This window comes from Labeo rohita, chromosome 5 (assembly GCF_022985175.1).
Source record: "Labeo rohita strain BAU-BD-2019 chromosome 5, IGBB_LRoh.1.0, whole genome shotgun sequence".
Classification (NCBI taxonomy): Eukaryota; Metazoa; Chordata; class Actinopteri; order Cypriniformes; family Cyprinidae; genus Labeo; species Labeo rohita.
The window spans coordinates 27,498,986-27,521,022 of NC_066873.1; the positions used below are offsets into that span (position 1 = coordinate 27,498,986).

The following is a 22,037-nucleotide window of genomic DNA, read 5'->3' on the forward strand; positions in this document are numbered from 1 at the left end:
TGAGAGCTAGTGAAGGCTTGTTATAGATAATGTAAATGTCACATAAAAAAAATAATCAGCAGGGGCAATATCACAATGATTATACTTAATCAAGACAAGCATAAATTGTCATCATGATTAAAATGCGATAATTGTGCAGCCCTAAGTTATACTTTAGCAGATGCTTTTATCCAAAGCAACTTACAATAGAGGAGCGTACGCAATTCATCACATGCATGCATTTTTAATTGCAGCATCAATGTCCAAATATGTTTTGGGACCACTGCAGTGCTCAGTAAGCATTTACCTCAGACAGAGAAAGATTAATGACACAAATTAACCAAGCAACAGTCACAATTAATGAAAAATTGCATTGCACAGATGTAACCAGCAACACTAGTAATCAGCTGACTATGAGTTTCTGTACAGCTGTCATCAACACAAGCATTTATTTTTGTTTGATCATCTCTGTATGATACGAATGCAGCCTTTTACAAAACAGCTATTTGAATTAACGTCATAACATTTGATCCAACACCAATATCACAGACAGTCAAACAATAAGGTGATTTCTTTATCTTGAGGTTCATTTGTCTCTGTCACTGGATGTGCAGTGAAAAAAAATTACTTTTCACAAATTAACAATTGTAGATTTTTATATTTTCTGAGGAAAATATGAGTGGTACTGAGTAATGAGTGTTCAACATCTAGAGTGTTCTGAATGGTTGCTAGGGCATTGCTATATAGCATATTATTGTAAATGTGTTTCTTGATAGCTTCTCCCAACGAAATCACGTATGGTTTTAACTAAATTTGTTTTTGCCTTTATCTAAACATCTTATGGAGTTCTGTCTAGCTACCTTGAAACTATATGTATTTTTAAAAACACTGCACAAACAAGACTGATTCAAATTCAGGCACATTTTTATAGTAAGAGTTACTTGAGTTTTGAAAATATATAAAAATATGAGATAAAATATAGTATCATAGATCAGCTGATGATTTCAAGCATCTGTCCATCAGATCAAGGCAAGAACCTGAAAAACTTCAGGGATGAAAACAAAAACATATTCCTTAAGAGCAAGACAAAGCAAACACTACCAACATCCAACGCAGGGCCAAAAGCACACAGATCAAAGAAGCTGTGTATGCGTGTTTGAAAAGACGGGCTGCTGTCAGACCCACTCGACTGTGCGTGTGTAAGTGTGTGTGTTTTTCCACTGGGTCTCCAGGGCCAGACAGTAAAGCAAAAGGAGGATCATTAGTGTTCAAATGCTGTTCCCTGTATTGAAGACGGATGAGTGTCCACAGATGAAGCCTTATGCAAACAGTCCTGCTGGTCCAGCTCTAACTCCTCTTTGATTTCACAACAGGAGACTGACACAGGGGTCAGAGGGAAGTAAGATCAGTAAGACAAGAAAACAATCAATGATGATGTGTTTGCATTAACACAAAGTGGCAGACAAAACAAGTATCTAAATCTAGCTGAATCAGATGAACGATCATTAAAAAAATATATGCATTATATTGTTTCCTATAGTGTTTCACAGCCTCTATTCGACTTTTAATTAAAAAACAATTAATTATAATAAAACCTATTTGTTAATCTAAAAAAAAAAAAAAATACACAGTCAGTGAGTCAGATGTTAATTAGTAATTGCTCTGAGTGACTGAGCATGTAATTTAACTAATTCAAAGTCTTTTGTTTTGTCGTTTTGACTTATTAATCATTAAGCTGCCTCACAGCTATTGGTTTGTGAATCATACTACACTGGTTGCAGTGTAGGAAGCATAGACAATACAATAGAAATAGTGTTTATTGTCTTTGTATTATTTTGTGCTATTTGGTCTGTTTCTCATCACATTCAATTAAGCCTAAAACTGCCAACTCGGCTAAAATATAATTTCGGCAGTTGCAGCACTGTTACTGAATAGAGGGCCAGCATACACTGGTGAAGGAACTCGAAGTGCAGTTGATTCTGCAAGACTTTACGGTGTAGTGAAAGCTTATGGATCAGCAGCAGTGAGTCCACAAATCAGCATCATGACAGTGGCCAAGAATTCACTGAACTGGGAGGAGGACTAATGAGCCGCATTAATGAGCGTGAGCGTCTGCATATGTATGAATGTAATTATGAAGACAGGTGTGAGAAGATCAAACCCATGCATAACCTGTAAATTATTAAATGTCCAAAGAGAGACTTATTGTGTGGTTGAAAATCAATATTATGGAGAAGTTGGTCACCCAGTGTCAGCAAATTAAAAATGAATGAATGTCTGGAATAAACACTTTTAATGGGTCAGATTAAATAAATTTGAAAAGTAGAGAAGAGAAAAATGCAATGCACATGTCCAATTCTGGGAAAGACTGGGCCACATTATAATTTGGGTTAAAAATTTTGGTAACTGAAATAAGCTTAAATAAAATAAACTATATTAATAGATCACAAACTTAAATTTAAAAAACAAACGAAAATGAGAAATATTGCCTTTGCAATTAACTGAAATAAATTTTAGTTGAAGTAGTAAAACTGCTTAAACCAAAACTGAAATAAACATTAAAGCTATATAAAGTATCTTACAAAAGTAAAGATCTTCTTAAGATACAATACTATAGAAATTAAACTTGGATATATTTTAGAGTAGTCAATGTGCAGCTTGTATAGCAGTGTATATTTACAGTCCCCTGACAATAACTCAACATACAGCCATTACTGTCAAAACAGCTGGCAACAAAAGTGAGTACACAGCACTATGTCATTTAACCATGCAAAGCCTCATGTCCTATTCATCATGTTCATGTTCTTGTCTGCTTGACAGGACCATACATAGTTGTGTATCTTGTATTAGAGCAGTTAAAATTTGGTGTTTTGAGTACAATTCTCTCATACAGACCACTGGATGTTCAACAAGGCAAAGAACTCTCTGAAGATTTGACAATTAGAACTGTTGCTCTCCACAAAGATGGCCTAGGCTATTAGAGAGTCAGTAACAACCTGAAACTGAGTTACAGTATTGTGGCCACGGTCATACATGGTCATACAGGTTTTCCAAGACGGGTTCCATTTGGAATAGGCCTCGCAAGGGTCGATTGACGAAGCTGAGTGCTCGTTCTGTGCGTCAGAATCCTCTTCTGAAGCTGGCTTACAAGAAACAGTTTGCTGAAGACAACCTGTCCAAGAGCGTGAATTACTGGAACCATGTCCTATGGTCTGATGAGACTAAGATAAACTTGTTTGGCTCAGATGATGTCCAGCATGTGTGGTGATGCCCTGGTGAGGAGTACCAAGAAAATGGTGTCTCTCCTACAGTCAAGCATGGTGGTGGTAACATCATGGTTGCATGGCTGCATGAGTGCTGCTGGTACTGGGGAGCTGCGGTTCATTGAGGGAAACATGGATTCCATCATGTACTGTACATTTATGAAGCAGAACATGATGCCTTCCCTTAAGAAACTGAGTTGAGCAGCAGTTTTCCAACATGATAATGACCCCAAACACACCACCAAGATGACAACTGCCTTGCTGAGGAAGGTGCAGGTGAAGGTGATCTAACCTGAACCCTATTGAGCACCTATGGGGCATCCTCAAGTGGATGGTGGAGAAGCACAATATGTCTATTGAAGATTGAAGAGGATCCCAGCAACAACCTGTGTAGCTCTGGTGAATTCCATGCCCAGAATGATTAAGGCAGTGCTAGATAACAATGGTGCTAACACAAAATACTTTGGACACAGTACTGACAAGTTAACTTAGGGTGTACTCACTTTTGTTGCCAGCTGTTCTGACAATAATGGCTGTATGTTGAGTTATTTTTAGAGGACAGTAAATATACACAAGCTGCACAATGACTACTCTAAAATATAGCCAAGTTTCATTTCTATAGTATTGTCCCTTGAGAAGATATACTAAAATGATAGCTGAAATGTGACATAGTATTACACACAAAACACACAATTCAATACAAAAGCCCTTACACAGACCAAAGAGGAAAGGTTATCTGTAGACAGGACTTAAATAAATCAATAGCAGCGGTGGGCAAAATACTCTGAAATGCTTCACAGCCCTGGAGCAGCCAAAGAGCAGAAAGGGCACAATCGCTCTTCAAGTCTAACTGGGATTGTCTGAAGATCTCAGAGGTGTAATACTGGATTATTGCAGTGGAGTAAATGAATGTCAACCACAATACAATGAATTGCATGACTGATTATGTCGAAAGCAATGTTAAGGTCCAGAAAAGATTGTAGAGTTCAGAGACAACAAGAAATCATTAAAGACTTTAAGAAGAGCAGACTCTGTTGCGACATGTCCTGAAAACTGATCAAGATTTCTTTGTAATATTGTTTGAAAGCCAAGAGGAAAATGTGTTTTGGAAACAGGGTTGAAAAAGCTTTCGAATGAATGGGTCAAGACTGTAGTTCACAACTGTATTGAATACATTCACTGATTAGGCAACTATTTATTACTAAACACAGCTTTGTTTGAAAACTCAAAGGCCCAAACTGGCTGGATTTCCAGTAGTTACCACAGAAAGGTCAACGTCCTCATGTTTGAGAGATCTACAGACAAATGCACAAAGCCAGAAGTCGACAGTTTAACTTTAAACAGCTGCAACTTAAATCTACCAAATCTTTCAACAGACAATAAACAGCATTTGCAACTATTTGTAACAATAAAAGTTGTTTACCAGAACAACTTACCAGAAGACCTGACAGAGCTTAAAATATCACACTTACTTAGAGACTGTTTATTATTCTGTTGACAAATGCCATATTAACTAAATCTAGCAGTGAAAGTTTTGATTTCTTTTTGTATCACAGTAAACAAAGATGCAATTTCTGAAATGAAGTCTCTGCTGTGAATATGTAAAATGAATACACCAATGTATGACAATGGCTAATCTGGCAGGAAATGAGATTATTTCAGATCTAAAACGTGTAACAAGATGAAATGTTTAAGCCAAGAATGCTGTACAGAAAAGACCAAAGCTAGGCAGGATACACATCCAGAGGTCTTGGTTCTCTACAACAGCTCAAATTGTGCTGAACTAATGTAACAATATCCGTTCGTCTCACTGCAAGGACATACACACGAGTGGCGAGATTCACCAGCTCGGAGGCACTGGTTGGGACAGTTTGACTCCTGCTGTGGTATCTGACGTAATGGCAGAAAGGTAATGGAAGCCCTCTGTGCTTGTCTGCGTATGTACATTATTGGCTTTTAGAAAGCAGAGTGCATGCTGACAGGAACATTAAACACCGCTGGAGTGGCACAAATGGATGCTAGGGGAAAAAAGCCCAGACAGCTATAGGGACAATGTATCGAGAGAGAGAGAGAGAGAGAGAGAGAAAGTGAGAGAAATCTAAAAATATTTGAGTTGTCAGGCTTCTGTTCCAAACTGTCATTATGAAAATATGTTCCTACTTAACCAGAATTGTTGGGAAAAGGCTTATTTTGCAGGTAACACTAGATACTGAAAATTACAACAGGCTGGTAAAGCGAACACTGAACAGCAAAAAACATCTGAAAGAAAATCAACTGATGGAAAGACAGAGTGAAAAAATGCATTAGCAAGAAGACATTTGATGAATTAATTTACAGCAACGTCCAAACCTTTTTAACAGCCTTTGCCACTTTGAATGTGATCTGACATAATGGCTCTAGCTTTTTTTTTCTAGGGATAGTTCACCAAAAAAATGCTAATTTTGTCATTACTTATTAACCCTCATGGCTAGCCAATGATGAGGTTTGGAAAGACATGAGGATGAGTAAACAATGTTTAAGAGAAAGCCTTTAAAAGCAGTGTCAGTGATTACTGGACAATTTGTATTACATATGAATACCGCCCGGGAATTTGATTTAAGCTAAGCATATGAAGAATGGGCTTTTCAAACTGGAGTCTGGGGACCCTCAAGACTCATGGGGGTTTTATACTGTACCAACCCAGGCTAAAATACATATTTTTTTCCCTTATTTACACAATTTTGATTATAGAGCAGATTACCAGTTAAAGTCTCCATGAAATCAAAATTGAAGTTTTTTGGCCTTGAATATGTTAACCTTAAGGTTATATATAAGCTGGTGTGCAAACGTCACATTTGCAAGATACTCAATATACATTCAAAACTTACAGTCTGTAATTTCTGCCAATATGGATCAACGATTTTGATGACATCACGCTGCACTTCAGCTTCTCATCAAACCTTCTGTCCAATCAAAAAACAAAAAAGACAAAACAAAACAAAACAAAAAAAAAAACGTTCTCTAGAATCTCTTTCTCTCTAGAATCTGAAGTGTCCCGCACCCTACACTATAAATCAGGGTTCGTACAGCTACTGGCAAATGAAAATCAAGGACCTTCAAGGACTTTTCAAGCACTACTTTTTGATTTTCAAGGACATTAATCAGAGACCTCACTTATTGAACAATGTCTTCCATTTCAAATCCTAAAAAAAGAGAACTAGATAAATAAAAATATACTAAAAAACAATAAAAATAAAGTGAAGCTCCACTTTAGTAAAGCCACTGTTAATTTTCTTAAGGGATTTGTGTATACTTTATTTATTTTTTTTTATTTGTTTTGGTTTATGTAACTTTACTGCATTAATGGTTTGATGTTTTCTACTGTTTTAGAAAAAAATCATTAAAAAAAATCCATGGAATAGCTCCAAAATCCTGATCTGAAACAAATGATTTGTGAACCAGCACCGAAGTCACTATCTGAATCAAATGATTAGCAATATACGCTATGAAGTCCCGATCTGAATTTGATTTAGATTGGGACTTTAAATCACATATTGTGAATCATTCATCATCCTCTCTGGTACTTGAAAAGTGCTTGAATTATTGAAAGTCAATGTATTAAATAAGTGTTTAATTTTGTCAACAAGCATATATCTTTTCACGCGAAATTCACGCAATTCAAAAAAGCATACCTTTTTCGCTTAATATCAGAAAACAATCAACCTAAGCAAGTAGCAGGACTGACAGTGTCGTGTAAACATGGCTGAAGATGCAAAAGAGGAACAGATGAACCAAATTGAGTCATTTACGCTGGAACCGCTCTGACTGATTCAAAATTGTAACTTCGATCATTCACTTCAGGTGATTCACTAGCAAAAACCAGATCAAATTAAAAGAGCCATTCATTTTCATATTTTGACACTGTTTGCAACAATTTATAAAAAGCACATAGTAATGGGTGAAACTGAGCTTTTCGAAACTCAGAATCAGTTAAACCGTTGCGTTGCAAAATGATTCACCATTTTGAAATGATCCAATCGCACTGCATATCATGAATCATTTGATTTGAATCATTTAATTAAGTAATTCATAAACCCATTCTGATCTAAATCAAACGATCTGAGATATGCGCTCCGCAACGCAATGGTTTAACTGATTTAAAGGAGTTTCGAAAAGCTCAGTTTTACCCATCACTACCTGTACATGTAATTTATAAATTGTTACAAGCAGTGTCGAAATCTGAAAATGAATGGCTTTTTTAATTTGATCTGGTTGAATTGCTTGAAATGATTGATTGAAGTCACAATTTTTAATCAATCGGAGCAGTTCCAGCGTAAACGACTCAATTGATTTGGTTCATCAGTTCCTCTTCTTCCAGTTCACATCTTCAGCTATGTAATATTTTTGCAGAAATGATGGCACAGAAACGTATGTCTAAAGATCCCGGGTTGGAAAATATATACGTTCCTTTACATTTTAGAAAGGAGGTACCCTTTTGCGAGTTCGAAAACCCCTGTCTGGAGAGCTTGTGTGGTGAGAGAGACACAGTATGGGTTAAAGCTCTGCGGTGCTGTCAGTGCATACAGCAGCAGGAAGTGCTTATGTGCAGCTGTTGAGTTAGAGTGATGACATGGCTCCTGCGCATCAGCATCAACACCAGTCTTTGGTTACTGCAGTGGACTGATACAACAAAAGCATTTTTAATAAAGATGCACTGTTGCAATGCCATCCTTTCTGTAATGCTTTTCAATTTATAATGAGAACAGTCTCTAATGGGCAACAGAGGTGGTGTAAGAGATAGCATCTATTCAAAGAAAACAGTTCTTGGGATATAACAAATATAATGGAATAGGAAGCTTATTATATTGTTGCATTGCTCGTTTTTATGCACAAGTTATTCAAAAACGGAATTTTTAGTTTTGTTTTTCATGCTTCAAATTGGAACTCCGCTATTCATTTTTAACGAACAGACAAGGATAAAAAAAAGGAAAACCTGAACTGTACTATATAATAAAAAAATAGTTGAAAAACAGATTTATAAACCATTCCCAATACAAATTTGCAAAGATTGCAACAATGCACATTATAAATGTCTCAAACTCACCTATGGACATTAAGAGACACTGACAACACTGTTTCACAATGGCGCATACCACTCTAAAGCATGCAGATCATGACTATATACTTAAATTTTTAAAACCGTGATTTGATAATTGGACCAAAAACCAATTATTATTTGCATTCGGCAATCGGCACTTGGCGAGTGTTAAATTTTGAACCCTGGCTGACATGCTAAGGGCATTCTGCACACCCCCCCGCTAGATGGCGCCACTAGTTATTGTGGTGCTGCCAGAAACAATCCATCCATTCAAAACAAACGTATTTGAAAACAACATTTTGCAGTTTGTTTAGTAATTGTTTCAGGATTCATATGCGTCATGTTTCCCAGGTTGGAAAACATATCTGTTTAAAGAGAGAAAAATCACAACCAAGCTAGATTGACAGCACATACTCAGATCTGATCAACATATGTTTTCAGACAATCTGCAGATGTGCAGTCCGCACAGAAAGTGGCCATAAATCAGATGATACCACTCATTAGGCAATACATTAGATGTTAAATCCCGGGAAGGGGTGATCCGTGAACTATCACTATTAAATCTCATACTTAATCTCAAATTGCTCCAGGGGTTTGTCTATATAATATACTTGGATGAAGGCATCAGTTAAATGACTAATAACACAGATAACATTCTGGAGATTGAGGGAGATTGAGGTTCAACTACCATCCAAACAGAGATCTCTGTGTGACAACCGAATGGAAAACAGTGCTCTGGCTTCATTTGCTACTTATGTTATGTGCATGTGGGTGGCTCACCTGACTGTGGGTGGCAGTAGCTGCTATGATTACTGCACTGGCATGGTTGGCACCCCGTGCTGCTGAAGTGCGAGAAGCCTGGGCGGCAGTCATCACACTTGTCCCCATGCACTCCAATCTTGCAGATGCACATGCCTGAACTGCCAGAAAAATACAGAGGAACAGTTATGGAGTTAGAGAGAGCACAGAAAGAAAGACTTATTGTTCCTACAGAAGCGTACAGTATCCTTCAAAGGCCAGACACAGAGAGGTTAAAACCTCCGTCCACATCAAACACCAGGTTTCCTCTGAACTGCCAGAATAGCTGCTCCTTCCCATCCATCACATGTTAATAGACCGGCTCCATGAAAGCTGAAGCCACATCTGTTGAAATAATGCTGTAAACTAGTGGCCTAAAAACATTGGGATGCATTGATCTTTGATGGAAATCCAAATGTATCATTTATAATAAAATTCAAGCATAAATAATATGAAACGACTAAGGTTTGTGGACAACAAATACCTAAATGTATTTCATTTGCATTGAATTTTGGCAGCAGGTAGGACACACCAAACCCTTTCCTGCCCTGGTTTACACAAAAATGATTACACAGGTAAATTAGTCATTAGTAAGTGCCCTGTAAGTGTAATAAAATCTCTTTGTGCTACTTGGAAGGGAAACAGAGCGGGGTAAATATGCACTACATGAGAAATTAAAGTGAAACAATATCAGAGCACTTAACATGAAAAGGAACAGAAACTCCTAGAGATGAGAAAACTTCTGAATATACCATTACACACTTCAGTCTTTTGAAGAGCAAATGAGAAATGCAGAAGGATGATTACTTCTGGGAGAGGCTTGTGAAATCTATGAAAAATATCTGCAATTATTTCTTTCAAGCACACACACACACACACTCACAGAGTGAATTTACTCTCCACATGTACAATCAAAAGTTCTCTGCCTTTCCCTACACTCTGAGTAATTAGACTACTTGTTATTCTGACTGATGCTGAGCTCACAGTTCCTGAGAAAAATAACCCTGACATGTCAGTTCAGTTGCACTCCACCACTCAAATCATATCAGTATTTCTACTGGTTTCATTAGGATACGTAATATTTAAATAATTTAGTGCACAAACCACTACACTAAAATTAATATTAAAAAGCACATAACAACTGCAACCAGACTTAAAACTCTGTTTCATTGTCAGGGCTCAACATTAACAGATTTTTTAAACAATAAAAATAAACAAACATGAATACACATTTTAAAAAACAGTTAATACTTTATTTTAAGCTGTCCTTATTACAAATATTTACTATTGTAATAACGATAAATTATGCATAATTACATTACAAGTAACCCTAAGACAAACCCTAATCCTAACCCTAACCATATAGTAAGTACATGTAGTTAATTAATATTACTCAGCACTTAAATGTATAATTACACTGTAACAAGGACACCTTTAAATAAAGTGTCACCAAAAAACATTACTTCTGGCCAACTGTCATACACGCATTCATTAACTGAGAAATTGATTACCATTTTAAAAGTTTTAAAGCATAAACTTTAGCCCCTTTCACACAGAGCATTGATAAAAAAGCGTGAACGCAATTGTGTAAACGCAAACATGTCCCAAGATTGACCACGGGATGGGGACCTGATAATCTTGCCGGGATCAGTCCCGGAATTAGAGGTTGACTGATGTATCGGTTTTGCCGGCACCGATAGTTGATTGGTGAAACTATCGGTTATGGGCAAAAATCCATGCCGATAGTTTTTTCCGGGTTGGGTCCGTTGCTGGAGCGGTTGAGAAGGTCGTCATTATACAGCAAAGTCCCTATCCACAAGTTTCCTACGCCCCATGAGGCCTTGCGTCAAAAGTGGGAGCGTCTTCCGGTTCAAATTAAACAAGCGGGATGTGACACTCATTCATTCAACAAGCTTAAACGTGTGTGTTTGTTTGTTGAATAAATTCATTTACCCACTGAACAGTGCCATTAAATGGCAGTACGAATTATCAGTATGTGAAAGAAGAATAATGTACACACATATTAATTGCATATGGCATATATTTAATTTTCCTGAAATAATTTGTATTCTTCATATTACTTGTATGACTGGGTATTTAAAAATGTAATTATTAAATATTTCCCAATGAAAATGTACTCGCAAAGTAAGATCGGGGAGTCGAACATTCGGACACGCAAAGTGAATCGCGCACATGACTGGACAGAAAGTGAGGCTTTTACGAAAGGGATTTCTCCATTAAAAAGCCTCGAATCGAGGCTTTTTTATCGGTATCGGTAAAGTCCAATATCAGTCGACCTCCACTCGGAATGAGACCTATTTGAACAAAAAGCAGGATGTGTCGTAGTGATGACACACGTTATCATGCAGCTCTTTTACTGGGCAATTTAAATGCAGATCAACATTCATGACGAAAAAGTATGTGCAAGCAGGAATGAAGCAGAGATCAGTAAGTTCACTATTCGCGCTGATGCCGAGATTGTTTGCCAGCGTACTGGAACAGTATATGTCACGTCACATGCCGATGGGATCTTAAAGGGATGTGTATGAAAGCACGCACAGATTCTGGAAAATCACTGGCAGTGTGAATGAACCAAAATCAAACGATTCAGGGACAAATCACGGGATACGTTAACCGTGTACACATTGTTTGCTGACAGTTTAAAGAATTAGTTCACTTCCAGAATAAAAATGTCCTGATAATATACTCATCCCCATGTCATCCGATGTTCATGTCTGTCTGTCTTCAGTCAAAAATAAATTATTCCAAAAATCCTGGAATGTTTTATAAAAACCTTAATTTCTTTTTGACTGAAGAAAGAAAGACATGAATGTCTTGGATGACATAGGGGTGAGTAAATTATCAGGAAATTTTCATTCTCAAAGTGAACTAATCCTTTAAACAAACACACTTATGCAGAGTCATTCATTAAAACACACTTTGACATTTCTTTAAGAATGAAAACCCTTCAGCTACAGTTCAAGACAAGTCTTGATGTGTTTTTTATTACTGGATAAAATCTGTGCAATGTGCAAAAAGAGAAAAAGAGAGTAAGTGGGAGAGAGAGTATCACACAGAGCAGATTCTCTGCGCTGAGGAAGAGCATCTCAAAGACCTTTCAGTCCGTCTCTTTGAGCTATAAGCTGACACCATGATCCTCCACAGCACAAGTCAATAACTTTGATGTTTGGCCTCACAGTCACGTCTAGAGAGAACTGAGCCATTACTGTATCCCATCCACTGTCTATGAAGAAACGGAGACTCATTTGAGCAGCAGGCTTGGTTTATGTCCTTTGAATTTAAATGCACTTCAATGTCTTCCCAAATATTAGAATTTAGTAGCCATTTGATTAATAACGAAAACAGATAATATAATTAGATCTGCAGCATGTTATTTTTCATGGTTTAAATTCCTATGCAAGCTTAATTTGCAGAATCTTCTATATGTAAATGTTTAATGAGTAAAGCAATGTCTACTTTTTGCACAGTAAATGAGTTAGGGGCTCTCCTTGGCCAAACAATAGAAGATGGAGAGGAAAACTATTCGGAAACAGTAATTATTTCTGTAATGAATTCATGCACACTAGTTTTAAACCTCAAAAGTAATACAAATGAGATGTTCCTACTGAAACAAAAGAAAACATTACAAGTGGAGAATCACGTTTCAAAACGGCACTGGTCGCAAACCTTAAGCTCTTGAAAACTCGTGAGAATACACTCACTGACTTTGCCCTGAGGGTGTAGGAATGTTGAGGTTTCCATGGCAACAACACCTCAGATCTCAAGAAAGTACCCCGCTGTGATTAAACTGAAAGTCTATTACAGTATAATCACCAGGGCAACAATCCCACACAAAAGACAAGCATTAAATATGCTGTGAAAGCAAACGTACAACCTTTCGTAAATCATGCAGCCTTTGCACCTGTCAGGATTAATTAATGAATCGTTTTAGCAAATTGTGAAAATGCTGATGGCACAGCACGGTTCATACCCACTCATAAGGGAGAAAATAGCCAGAATATATTAATTTTTTAAAGTAGCAGTGCAACTATTTGCGAATGCTGATATGCTCACACTGTTACTGTGTTTCATAATACTTATGTTGGGTATTTAGGGATGTGCTGTTTTAATAAAACCCATTTGTGCAAGACCATTTAGTTTGTATCTGACATTAATGCACACTATCCAGGGAAGTCTGGTGGCCACTGCTTTACTACTTGGCTACTTCCTTCCAGACTATTTAAGGGCTGTGCGGTTTGAGGCCTGGGTGGTTTGGAACCTCTAATGTATAACCCAGTTTTATTGCGGTAGTGGGTTATGCTGATCTCTGAATTATATGGTCAGACCCAAAGGTTTTCAGAACAGTCAAACAACCTTCTGAAAGCTCTTGGCGTCCTATGGTTCAGTGGTTCTAAAGCAGACTGTCATGTTCAGTCAAAGAACACATAGTCCATCCTTGTCAGGCACGTCATGAAAGAAAAAATTTTAGCCCCATTGAGTGTGTTTTCATTGTAGTTCCTTAAATGTTTGGCATTTTAATAAGTCTACACTTTTATTTAAAGTGACTTAAGTGCAATCAATGCACACTAAGTTTGAGGTCAGTAAGACTTTTTTAAAAAGAAACAAATACTTTAATTCAACAAGGAGGCATTAAAGAGGTAATACGGGTTTTCGAAAAATATCTTTTTTTGTAGTTTGTAACGTAGCTATTCTTCAATGCAAACATTATGCAAAGTTGTTAATAAAAAAGTGCATTATACATAAAGATATTGTCTCTCAAAAGAAAGAGTTGACTCAGAATCGCCTTAACGAGTCGTCATATTTTCGAATCTTCTGCCTGTTACTGATCTACGTCACTAGGTAACATATTAGCATAATCCCCGCCTGCCAGCGAAATATGAACACTCTGACCTGCCCACAAACGCTTCCGCTAGTTAGCGTGGTTACATCATGTTGAGACGATGCCGTGTTCTGTGCTGTGAAAGCAAGTTTGTTTTGTTTTCATTTACAAAAGATGATGATGTGAAGAATCAGTGATTAAATTGAATTTTTTTTCCATACCACACCTTTTGTTGTCAGGACTACTTCTCTAATCTTGTCTTTTATCTTCTTTGGATTCTAATCTTCTTTATTTGGACTAACAAGCGTCTCCAAACCACAACTTTTAAGTACTAAGTTATGTATAAGTTATGTGTACATTTTCAAGTGAGTGCTCAACATATCTAGTTTCTTGTGCTGTGATATACTTATCCCTAATACCTACCTAGTAATACCGCTGTGAACCCACTATTTCCTAAGAATGTGTCGATTAATGTAGACTGTCGTTGTTCTAATTACTTTGTTTAATAATAAAGAATGTAACTTAGACATTTTTTTGATTTACAAACTGTATTGTTTCATCAGTCATGTTAGCACTCGGCTAATGTATCCACTACACTGTAAAAAACAATTTGTTGAGTCAATTTAAAATAATTTGTAACCTGGCTGCCTTAAAATTTTAAGTTCAGTCAGCTCAAAAAAGATTATTCAACTTGAAATGTTAAATTATACTAAGTGACAACTTTTGACAATATTTGAGTTGAATCAACTTAAATTTTTAAGGCAGCTGGGTTACTTGCCCATCTGTTAAGTTTAGCAAACACAAACATCTAAGTTGTTACTTAGTACAACTTAACATTTCAAGTTGACTAAACTTATTTTAGTTGACTGAACTTAAAATTTTAAGGCAGCAGGGTAACAAATTATTTGACTGACTCAACAAATTGTGTTTTTTATTTTTTACAGTGTATTATTGTTTTGTGAAGTGTTTACAGATCAGCAGCTAAACTTTAGCTGAAGGCACGATTTGCTTGCATAAGTGTTAAGCAAAATGTTTTTATGTCATTATTTTAGGAACGGATTGGAACATTATATTATTGTATTATGAAAAGGTGCACGCTAGGGTTGCCAGGTTTTCACAACAAAACCCGTTCAATTGCTACTCAAAACCAGCCCAATCGCGTTTCGAGTGGGGTCCCCCATTAAAAATCATATTCCATGGTGTAAAATACGCACTTTTTGTCAGGGTTCCCCTGGTAAATGTGCATTCCAGGGGCTAAATATGATGTTATTGGGGTCGCTTCAACCTGCAACATCAAAAAAGGCCACCGACTTAGCATCACAGATGGTAGCGCTTACTAACTTGCTCAAGTACTCCTCTCTGTACCAATTACAACAGGCTTGGCCAGCTGACTAATCAGAGCAGAGTAGGCTTATGGAAGGGAGGGGTTTACACTCAAAACTGATTTGAATGAATCGTTTCAAAATCATTGACAAATGACTCTATAAATATATATTTAGAGAAAATTACAATGTTTTCTGACCTGATGTTGGAGACTCCAACACAATATGGACACTTAAAAAAAAAACATATTCATCAAAAGTGACAGTAAAGACTTACATTGTAACAAAAGATTTCTATTTCAAATAAATGCTGCTCTTTTGAACTTTACATTGATCAAAGTATCCTGAAATAAATGCATCACAGTTTCCACAAACACATTAAGCACCATAACTGCTATAATCAATATAAAAAACTCAATATAAAAATGGAAAGAGAACAAGTTCACCACCACAACAATACTCCTAAATAGCAATACTTAATGCTGCAGATGTCATGAATTTGAGCCTTCCTGTCTTACTCTCACTGTGTTATTTCAGGGTATATTCGTGCTGAGTGAAACAGGCACACTTCCCCTGGGTCATTACAGGCAGGCCATAAATGAGCTGGTGTAATATTTGGGCATCTCCTGATCTATTTTCACTCGAATCCTGCCAGAGAAATACTATAAAGGCATCAATCAGCTCTCTTGTAATATCTCAGATACGAACTACTATTATCGACTGAAAAATGTTTAAATTGTAAAGCTGACTGTTCAAAATTTATTGACTCTGTTATTGACTGTGTCGCTCCTCACTGTATTACTGAATACTATTGTCATTATCCTGCCACAATCTCTTCCAAAAATACTTCGAGCTCTTGGAAATAATAACCCAGAGTAACAGACATAAAGTAAAATAGAAGACGTCAGTATCTCGCTTAAATAGGGTGGTCTGATGTGCCCTCATTCACCAGGATATTTTAGGGGCATGCTCTAATGAAAAACTGACAAGCTAATGTAAACTACAGTATAGGTAAAACACCCCAGAAAAATAATACTGCACCAAAATAGTTCATTCATCTAAAGCTGCTAATCTAAGCTTCCGGACCACAACCAAGAGCCAAAGGTTGTTTGACTAGAAGTAGGAAAACATCATTAAGCAGCATTAGTAACATGCCAAGTGACATGGAGTGAGGGATTCCAGTACGGGCCCATCCTGATAAAAAAGCATAAGATTTAAAATCCCTGTTTACACAGTGAAAATGCTGATTGTGTGGAGGGCAGTGGGAGGCCTGACAGAACAAAGCCACACTGTGCTTGGAGCAGAGCTGGAGACTGTTAATAACCCCTTCTGCCTACAGGCCAGAGCTGGCGAGAATGAATGCAGAGAGCTGTCGAGGACAGAATGAGAAGACCAAAAGCAGGCAATTATAGAAAGGAGGTGATGAGTGATCATCAAAGGGGGTCCGATTTGACTTTTAGTGATTATTGAGAATATATAAATAGATAAACAGATCGGTAAACATACTAAATGTTTTAATTATTATCTTAAAATGAGGTTTTTGTCAGGGTTAGGTTTAAGGGTAGGATTCATGGTGGGTCACACACACGCACATGCAAAAAGTCACAATTAAATTTGAGTGGATCACACTAGGAACAACCTTATATTTTCTTCTCCCTGAAAAACTTTATATTGAAATTTCCATTTTAATATTTGCTCTCACCTGGAGGCACTCCTTGAAGGGACCTTTATTTGAATGTTTAATTTATGTGAGATTAAAGTCTGCTGGGTTCTCTGCATTAATGCCACAGTGGTCGACTCCTTGAGGTTTGTGCCGATTCAAGGGGCGGCAGCTCTTCATAAGGCTGAGCAGGACAGTGAATGAGCTGGATCTGAGCCAATTTATCTGTGCAAACCCCACAGACAGGATTAGTGCTTTCTTTCCGTCACAATTCTCTAACGTCTGGCCAGACATCAGAGCAACTTCAACCGCATCGCATTTAGGAAACAACTACTGCTTAAACAAGAAGAAAGTTCAACAGTTTTGCTCCCACTCATAGTCACTTTAAGACTTCTTTCTACAAAAGTGAACAGACGAAGCACTTAGCAGTGTGTGATGAGCAATGCTTTTTCCTCCCCATCAAAACTAAGCCCTTCCATTGCACAGATCTTATTTTCCTTTGGCAAGCATCACGTTTTTTTTGCCTGGCTTTTGATTAGGCCACGCAGCAGGCTAAACTAATCCTCCTCACAGGCAAGAGATATCAGCAGCCAAGTCATTTCATCTTATCCAAATAAAAACAGAAATGGAAAATGGCAAATGGGAAAAAGGAAAGAAGTAATCTCATACGCTATAGTAAAGAGTGCTCTAAGGGTGTGTTATAGCTTTGTTTAGTTAGGCTCACGCTGTTGGGTGTCAGTGTCTTCGCACTTCTGGTTGGATGGGAATTAAATCCTCTGTAACAAGATCAGTAAGAAGCGTAACTGGGCTCTTCCACCGCTGTGTGTGGTAGTGGTCGACTTATATGGTCGCTACATAGTTCCCAAACCTTCAGTTTTATTTTCATAGTGACTACTACTCTAAAATGTGGAAACAGTAGAAAGTAATGAGAAGATCCAAACTTTTTACTGGTAGCATGCATAAAACTATTACACAAAGGGACTACCAATATACACGTGTATATGTGTGTATATATATATATATATATATATATATATATATATATATATATATTTGTGACGAGTCAGCTGCCTTCCCCTCTGCTTATCATCATCACCCCGCCACCCCGCCTGGTTATCGCCGCCCTTCACCAGGCTGATTGAAGAGAGGAGGGGCGCCGAAACAGCCAGGTCTGGCGGCGTGTGATGAGGCACACCTGACGCAAATGAAGCCTCACTGCTGTTGAAATGCCAAGCGCGCCTCTCCTCGGGAGAACGGTCTCTTCCCCCGTGCACGCTGGTGTCCTCGTGGGTTCAGGAAGGGTGTATTGAGGGAACAAGCGCCGCCGAACTGACAAGCTGCCGGACCCGCGGTCCGGACGAGAACTGCACCTGTGAGACGGCTGATGGGCCAGGATCCCAGGGCCGTTTAATCTCCAGGAAGTGCCAAGGCTAGATGAAGCCGCCGCCCCTTGCACCGCAGACCTCAGCGGGGAGCGAGTGCAGCCGCCGGACTTCGCCCCTTACCTGGACCCTTCCTTCTCGAACACTGCCCCTCCTTCACAGAACCCCCAGCACGACGAGGACACCAGAACCCCTGTTTATATTCGACATTTTTTGTTTATTTTATGTTTAATAATAGCCCCTCCAAGGCCTGACGTCATGCCCACTGTGTCTGTCGTTTACTCCTCCCGCCACAATATGTAATTAGCTGTGTAGAAAAATAGCATCTTGAAATTAGTAACGGAATTAACATATCTGGCCTACTCTAGACCTACGGACATCATAGTTAACCTATAGAATGCCTATAGAATGCAGTTATATGCCTTTAAAATTCAAGAGATTGGGGCAAAAATGCCACTGTATGAGTTTTTGTCTCATATTTATATCATATGATATAGTTAAGCAATATCACGCAAGCAACGGGTGCAATATCACACAAGCGCTCTTTGTGTCCTGAATAGGAGTGCAAATGTGATACTGATATTACACAACAGTTCAATGCATAATAACTTAATACTGTTTTATATTTTAGACACAGTATTGTCTGTTTTTGCCCAATTTTACCTATAAAGCTACAGCACAACTTGTAAACCTCAGAGCAACATACAGCGGTGTTTCGCTCCTGAATGAATTTGCATTTTTAATTAATCGGGTGTATGATTCAATGGCCTATTTATATAGAGAGCTATTCATTCCTGAATAAATCAGTGAATTAATTAAGTGAACGAATGACTCAACTCATTAAGACATTTACTGCCACCTACTGACAGTTTTAGTTTCTTATTTAGAGTGGCATTCCATTAAAATAATGTCATATTTCCATATTAATAAGAATTAAAATATTTCTTTAAGTATGGAAGCCCATTTCTGCCACTGAATAAAAAACTTAAAAAAGATAATTGCGAATATAAATAGAATTGCAATATATAAACTCGCAATTTTGACTTTATAACTCAAAATCATGAGTTATTGAGAATTGTGAGATATAAACTCGCAATTCTGAGAAAATATCAGTCTTTTATTCCCCTCAGAATTGGACTTTATAACTCGCAATTGCACGTTTATATCTCACAATTCAAAGAAAAAAGTTAGAATTGCAAGAAAAAAAACAGAATTGATATACCGCAATTCTGACTTTATAACTCGCAATTACGAGTTTATATCACACAATTCTGAGAAAGAGGTCACTTTAATTTTCATATTTTAATTAGAATAACGCATTTAATTGCTTTTATTTTTGTTCACATTTTCATTTTTAATCATGAACCTACAGGACGAGAGCACAGTGTTTAAAAACGGCAAAATACGGTAGGGCTGGGTAAACACACACACAAAAAAAATTGATTTCTCGAATTTAATAGATTCTCATTTTAATGAACTAATGTCAATTCTTTAATCACAATCGACCTTTTGGTCTATGCTGTTTTCAGTTGATGAATGAACAATGAACAGTACATAGTGTGTCTTCCTTCCAATAAACAGCAATAGGCTAGGCTTTGTGTTACATTTGATATGAGACAAAGTCTCAGATTTCAAATTCTGTCCACTTCATTAGGAAATTCAAGCAATAATACCGTTTTGGCGCTCTTTATTGTGACGTGATAGATCGTTGTGGCTTCTGTGTACTCGCCTGTGCGTAATCAAACGCATAGGAAAACATTTGTGACAGATTCGCTTTTGTTCTGTATCCCTACCGTGCTGCCAGACTGGAGCGCACTCGCCACCAACTGAATTACAGCTACAATTTTACAATAGATCACCCTCAGTCTAATCTGTCAAAATAACGGACGACCTTCAGATTTTTCCATCACTGATAAAAAGAAATTCAGTCAATGACGGACAATTTTCGGTTAACGCGACCTCTGATATACTTATAGTGAGGTATTATTTGATGTGTGTTGTGATGAGTCAGGAAAGGTTCTGGGGTTTTTACTTTTTTTTTTTTTTTTTCTTTTTCAATATATTTAGTCCAAGTGCATTCCTGAAACTGCATACACAGAATACCCAGCCTGGATAGCTGATCATTTAGCAAAGCTGAAATACAGTAATAGCAATTTACTGACAAGTCATTCGAACATAAAAGCCCAATCGACTGGGTAGAGAAGCTGTTATAAATCACAATTATGACTCTTTCAGCACACTCTGGGTAGGCATTGCCCTTTTGCACTAGGTGAAGTCTTGATTCATTATGCCACGTCCTGATCTGAACCAGATCAACAGCAACATCCAGTATCATCAACAGAACACAGCAGTACAGCTAGCCAGCCTTGGGGTTTTCAAAATGATTGGCAGGCCAGCACGAACTGTGTCAATATCATTTGAATAATTAAATAGTTCAATCTTATTTCATGCACCCACAAGATCAAATATTGGTCTGCATATGAGATGTGAGGGAACAGAAAGCCTCAAGCACCCTAGCATATTGGTAATGTTGATTTCACACCACTGGCCATTTTTACTGACTTTGGCACTACAACATCTTTGTTTAATCAGTCCTCAGACAGCTACATTTTATTTAGCTTGAGGTCACAATATTCTCCTAAATATAAAGTTTGTTTCATGTCAATGTGTAGTGAAAACACAAACTGACTTCTTATCTCTATAATTACAGTAGCACAGACTCCAGTAATCAGTAATGAACTTACATGGTGTTAAACAACATGCTACTCTTGGTTTAAAAGCTCTTGAAGGTCTGGCTATTTCATATATTGATTTTCTAAAGGGGGAAATTCTAATGATGGCTCAATGAAAGATGAAACACTTTCTCCACAATAGGGCAAAACAGCAATGAGGAAAATGTCAAGAAACAAATGTCTATTAAATCGTGTCTAACACAGAAAATAATGGGTTTAATTATGAAAAAAATGTCAGGCATTATGATTCATTCTTCTGGAACTCTCTCGGCAATTACTGAGGCATAATAGAACGTCGTCCCACCAGGACCCCGGACGTCTTGCCTGGATCACATCCTCTGAAGCCATGCACACAGAGTCATCTGATTGGATGACAATCTCTGGAAGGTCATGTCTTGACCAGTCTTTTCTCTTTGTCCTCCAGCATGAATAAAGCCTTTTCAGATTATATCAAACAGGGCTTGTTCAATCGCTCACAGCCGTGGATGCACCCAGGGAACAGAGAGCTGCCGTGGGCAAGAGGCCAGGCTGTAGGATGACGGGCTGGAGCTGCAATCATACACACAACTTCACACCATTACCTCTCCATGGCTCATGAATAGAGCCTTTAGACCTCACTGCAGACTGAACCCAAATGGACAATGAAGAGTGGGAGAAACAGGGATAGAAGAAAAAGGGAGAGAGAATAATAGACATGATGCCGATAACTGACAGACCAACATATTTTGCTGATACAGATTCATTTTGAGAGACTTTGTATGGTTGTGCATTAACAGAAGTGGACATTAATACTGGTCATTTCCAAATGTAACACATTTCCAAATGTAACATTAGCTTTGTTTCCATCACCCAGTTTTAATGCACATTTTAAAGTATCGCATCAAAAACAATGATGGAAATGGCAAAATTGCAAAAAAAAAAAAGTTTTACACTCACTTGAGGGGGTTTCTGACTTGTGTGAAAAAGGGTTAATGCGAAAAATGG

At 37.6% G+C, this 22,037-nt stretch overlaps 1 protein-coding gene across 1 annotated transcript in view; it reads right to left on the minus strand.

Annotated features, from left to right (window-relative positions):
* si:dkey-220k22.1 (multiple epidermal growth factor-like domains protein 9) overlaps window positions 1-22,037 on the minus strand; it is an 83,129-nt gene that overhangs the window by 24,724 nt on the left and 36,368 nt on the right. Inside the window, exon 3 of the mRNA XM_051110371.1 lies at window positions 9,100-9,239. Coding sequence (XP_050966328.1) covers window positions 9,100-9,239 — 140 coding nt within the window. The remainder of the gene's footprint in view (window positions 1-9,099; window positions 9,240-22,037) is intronic.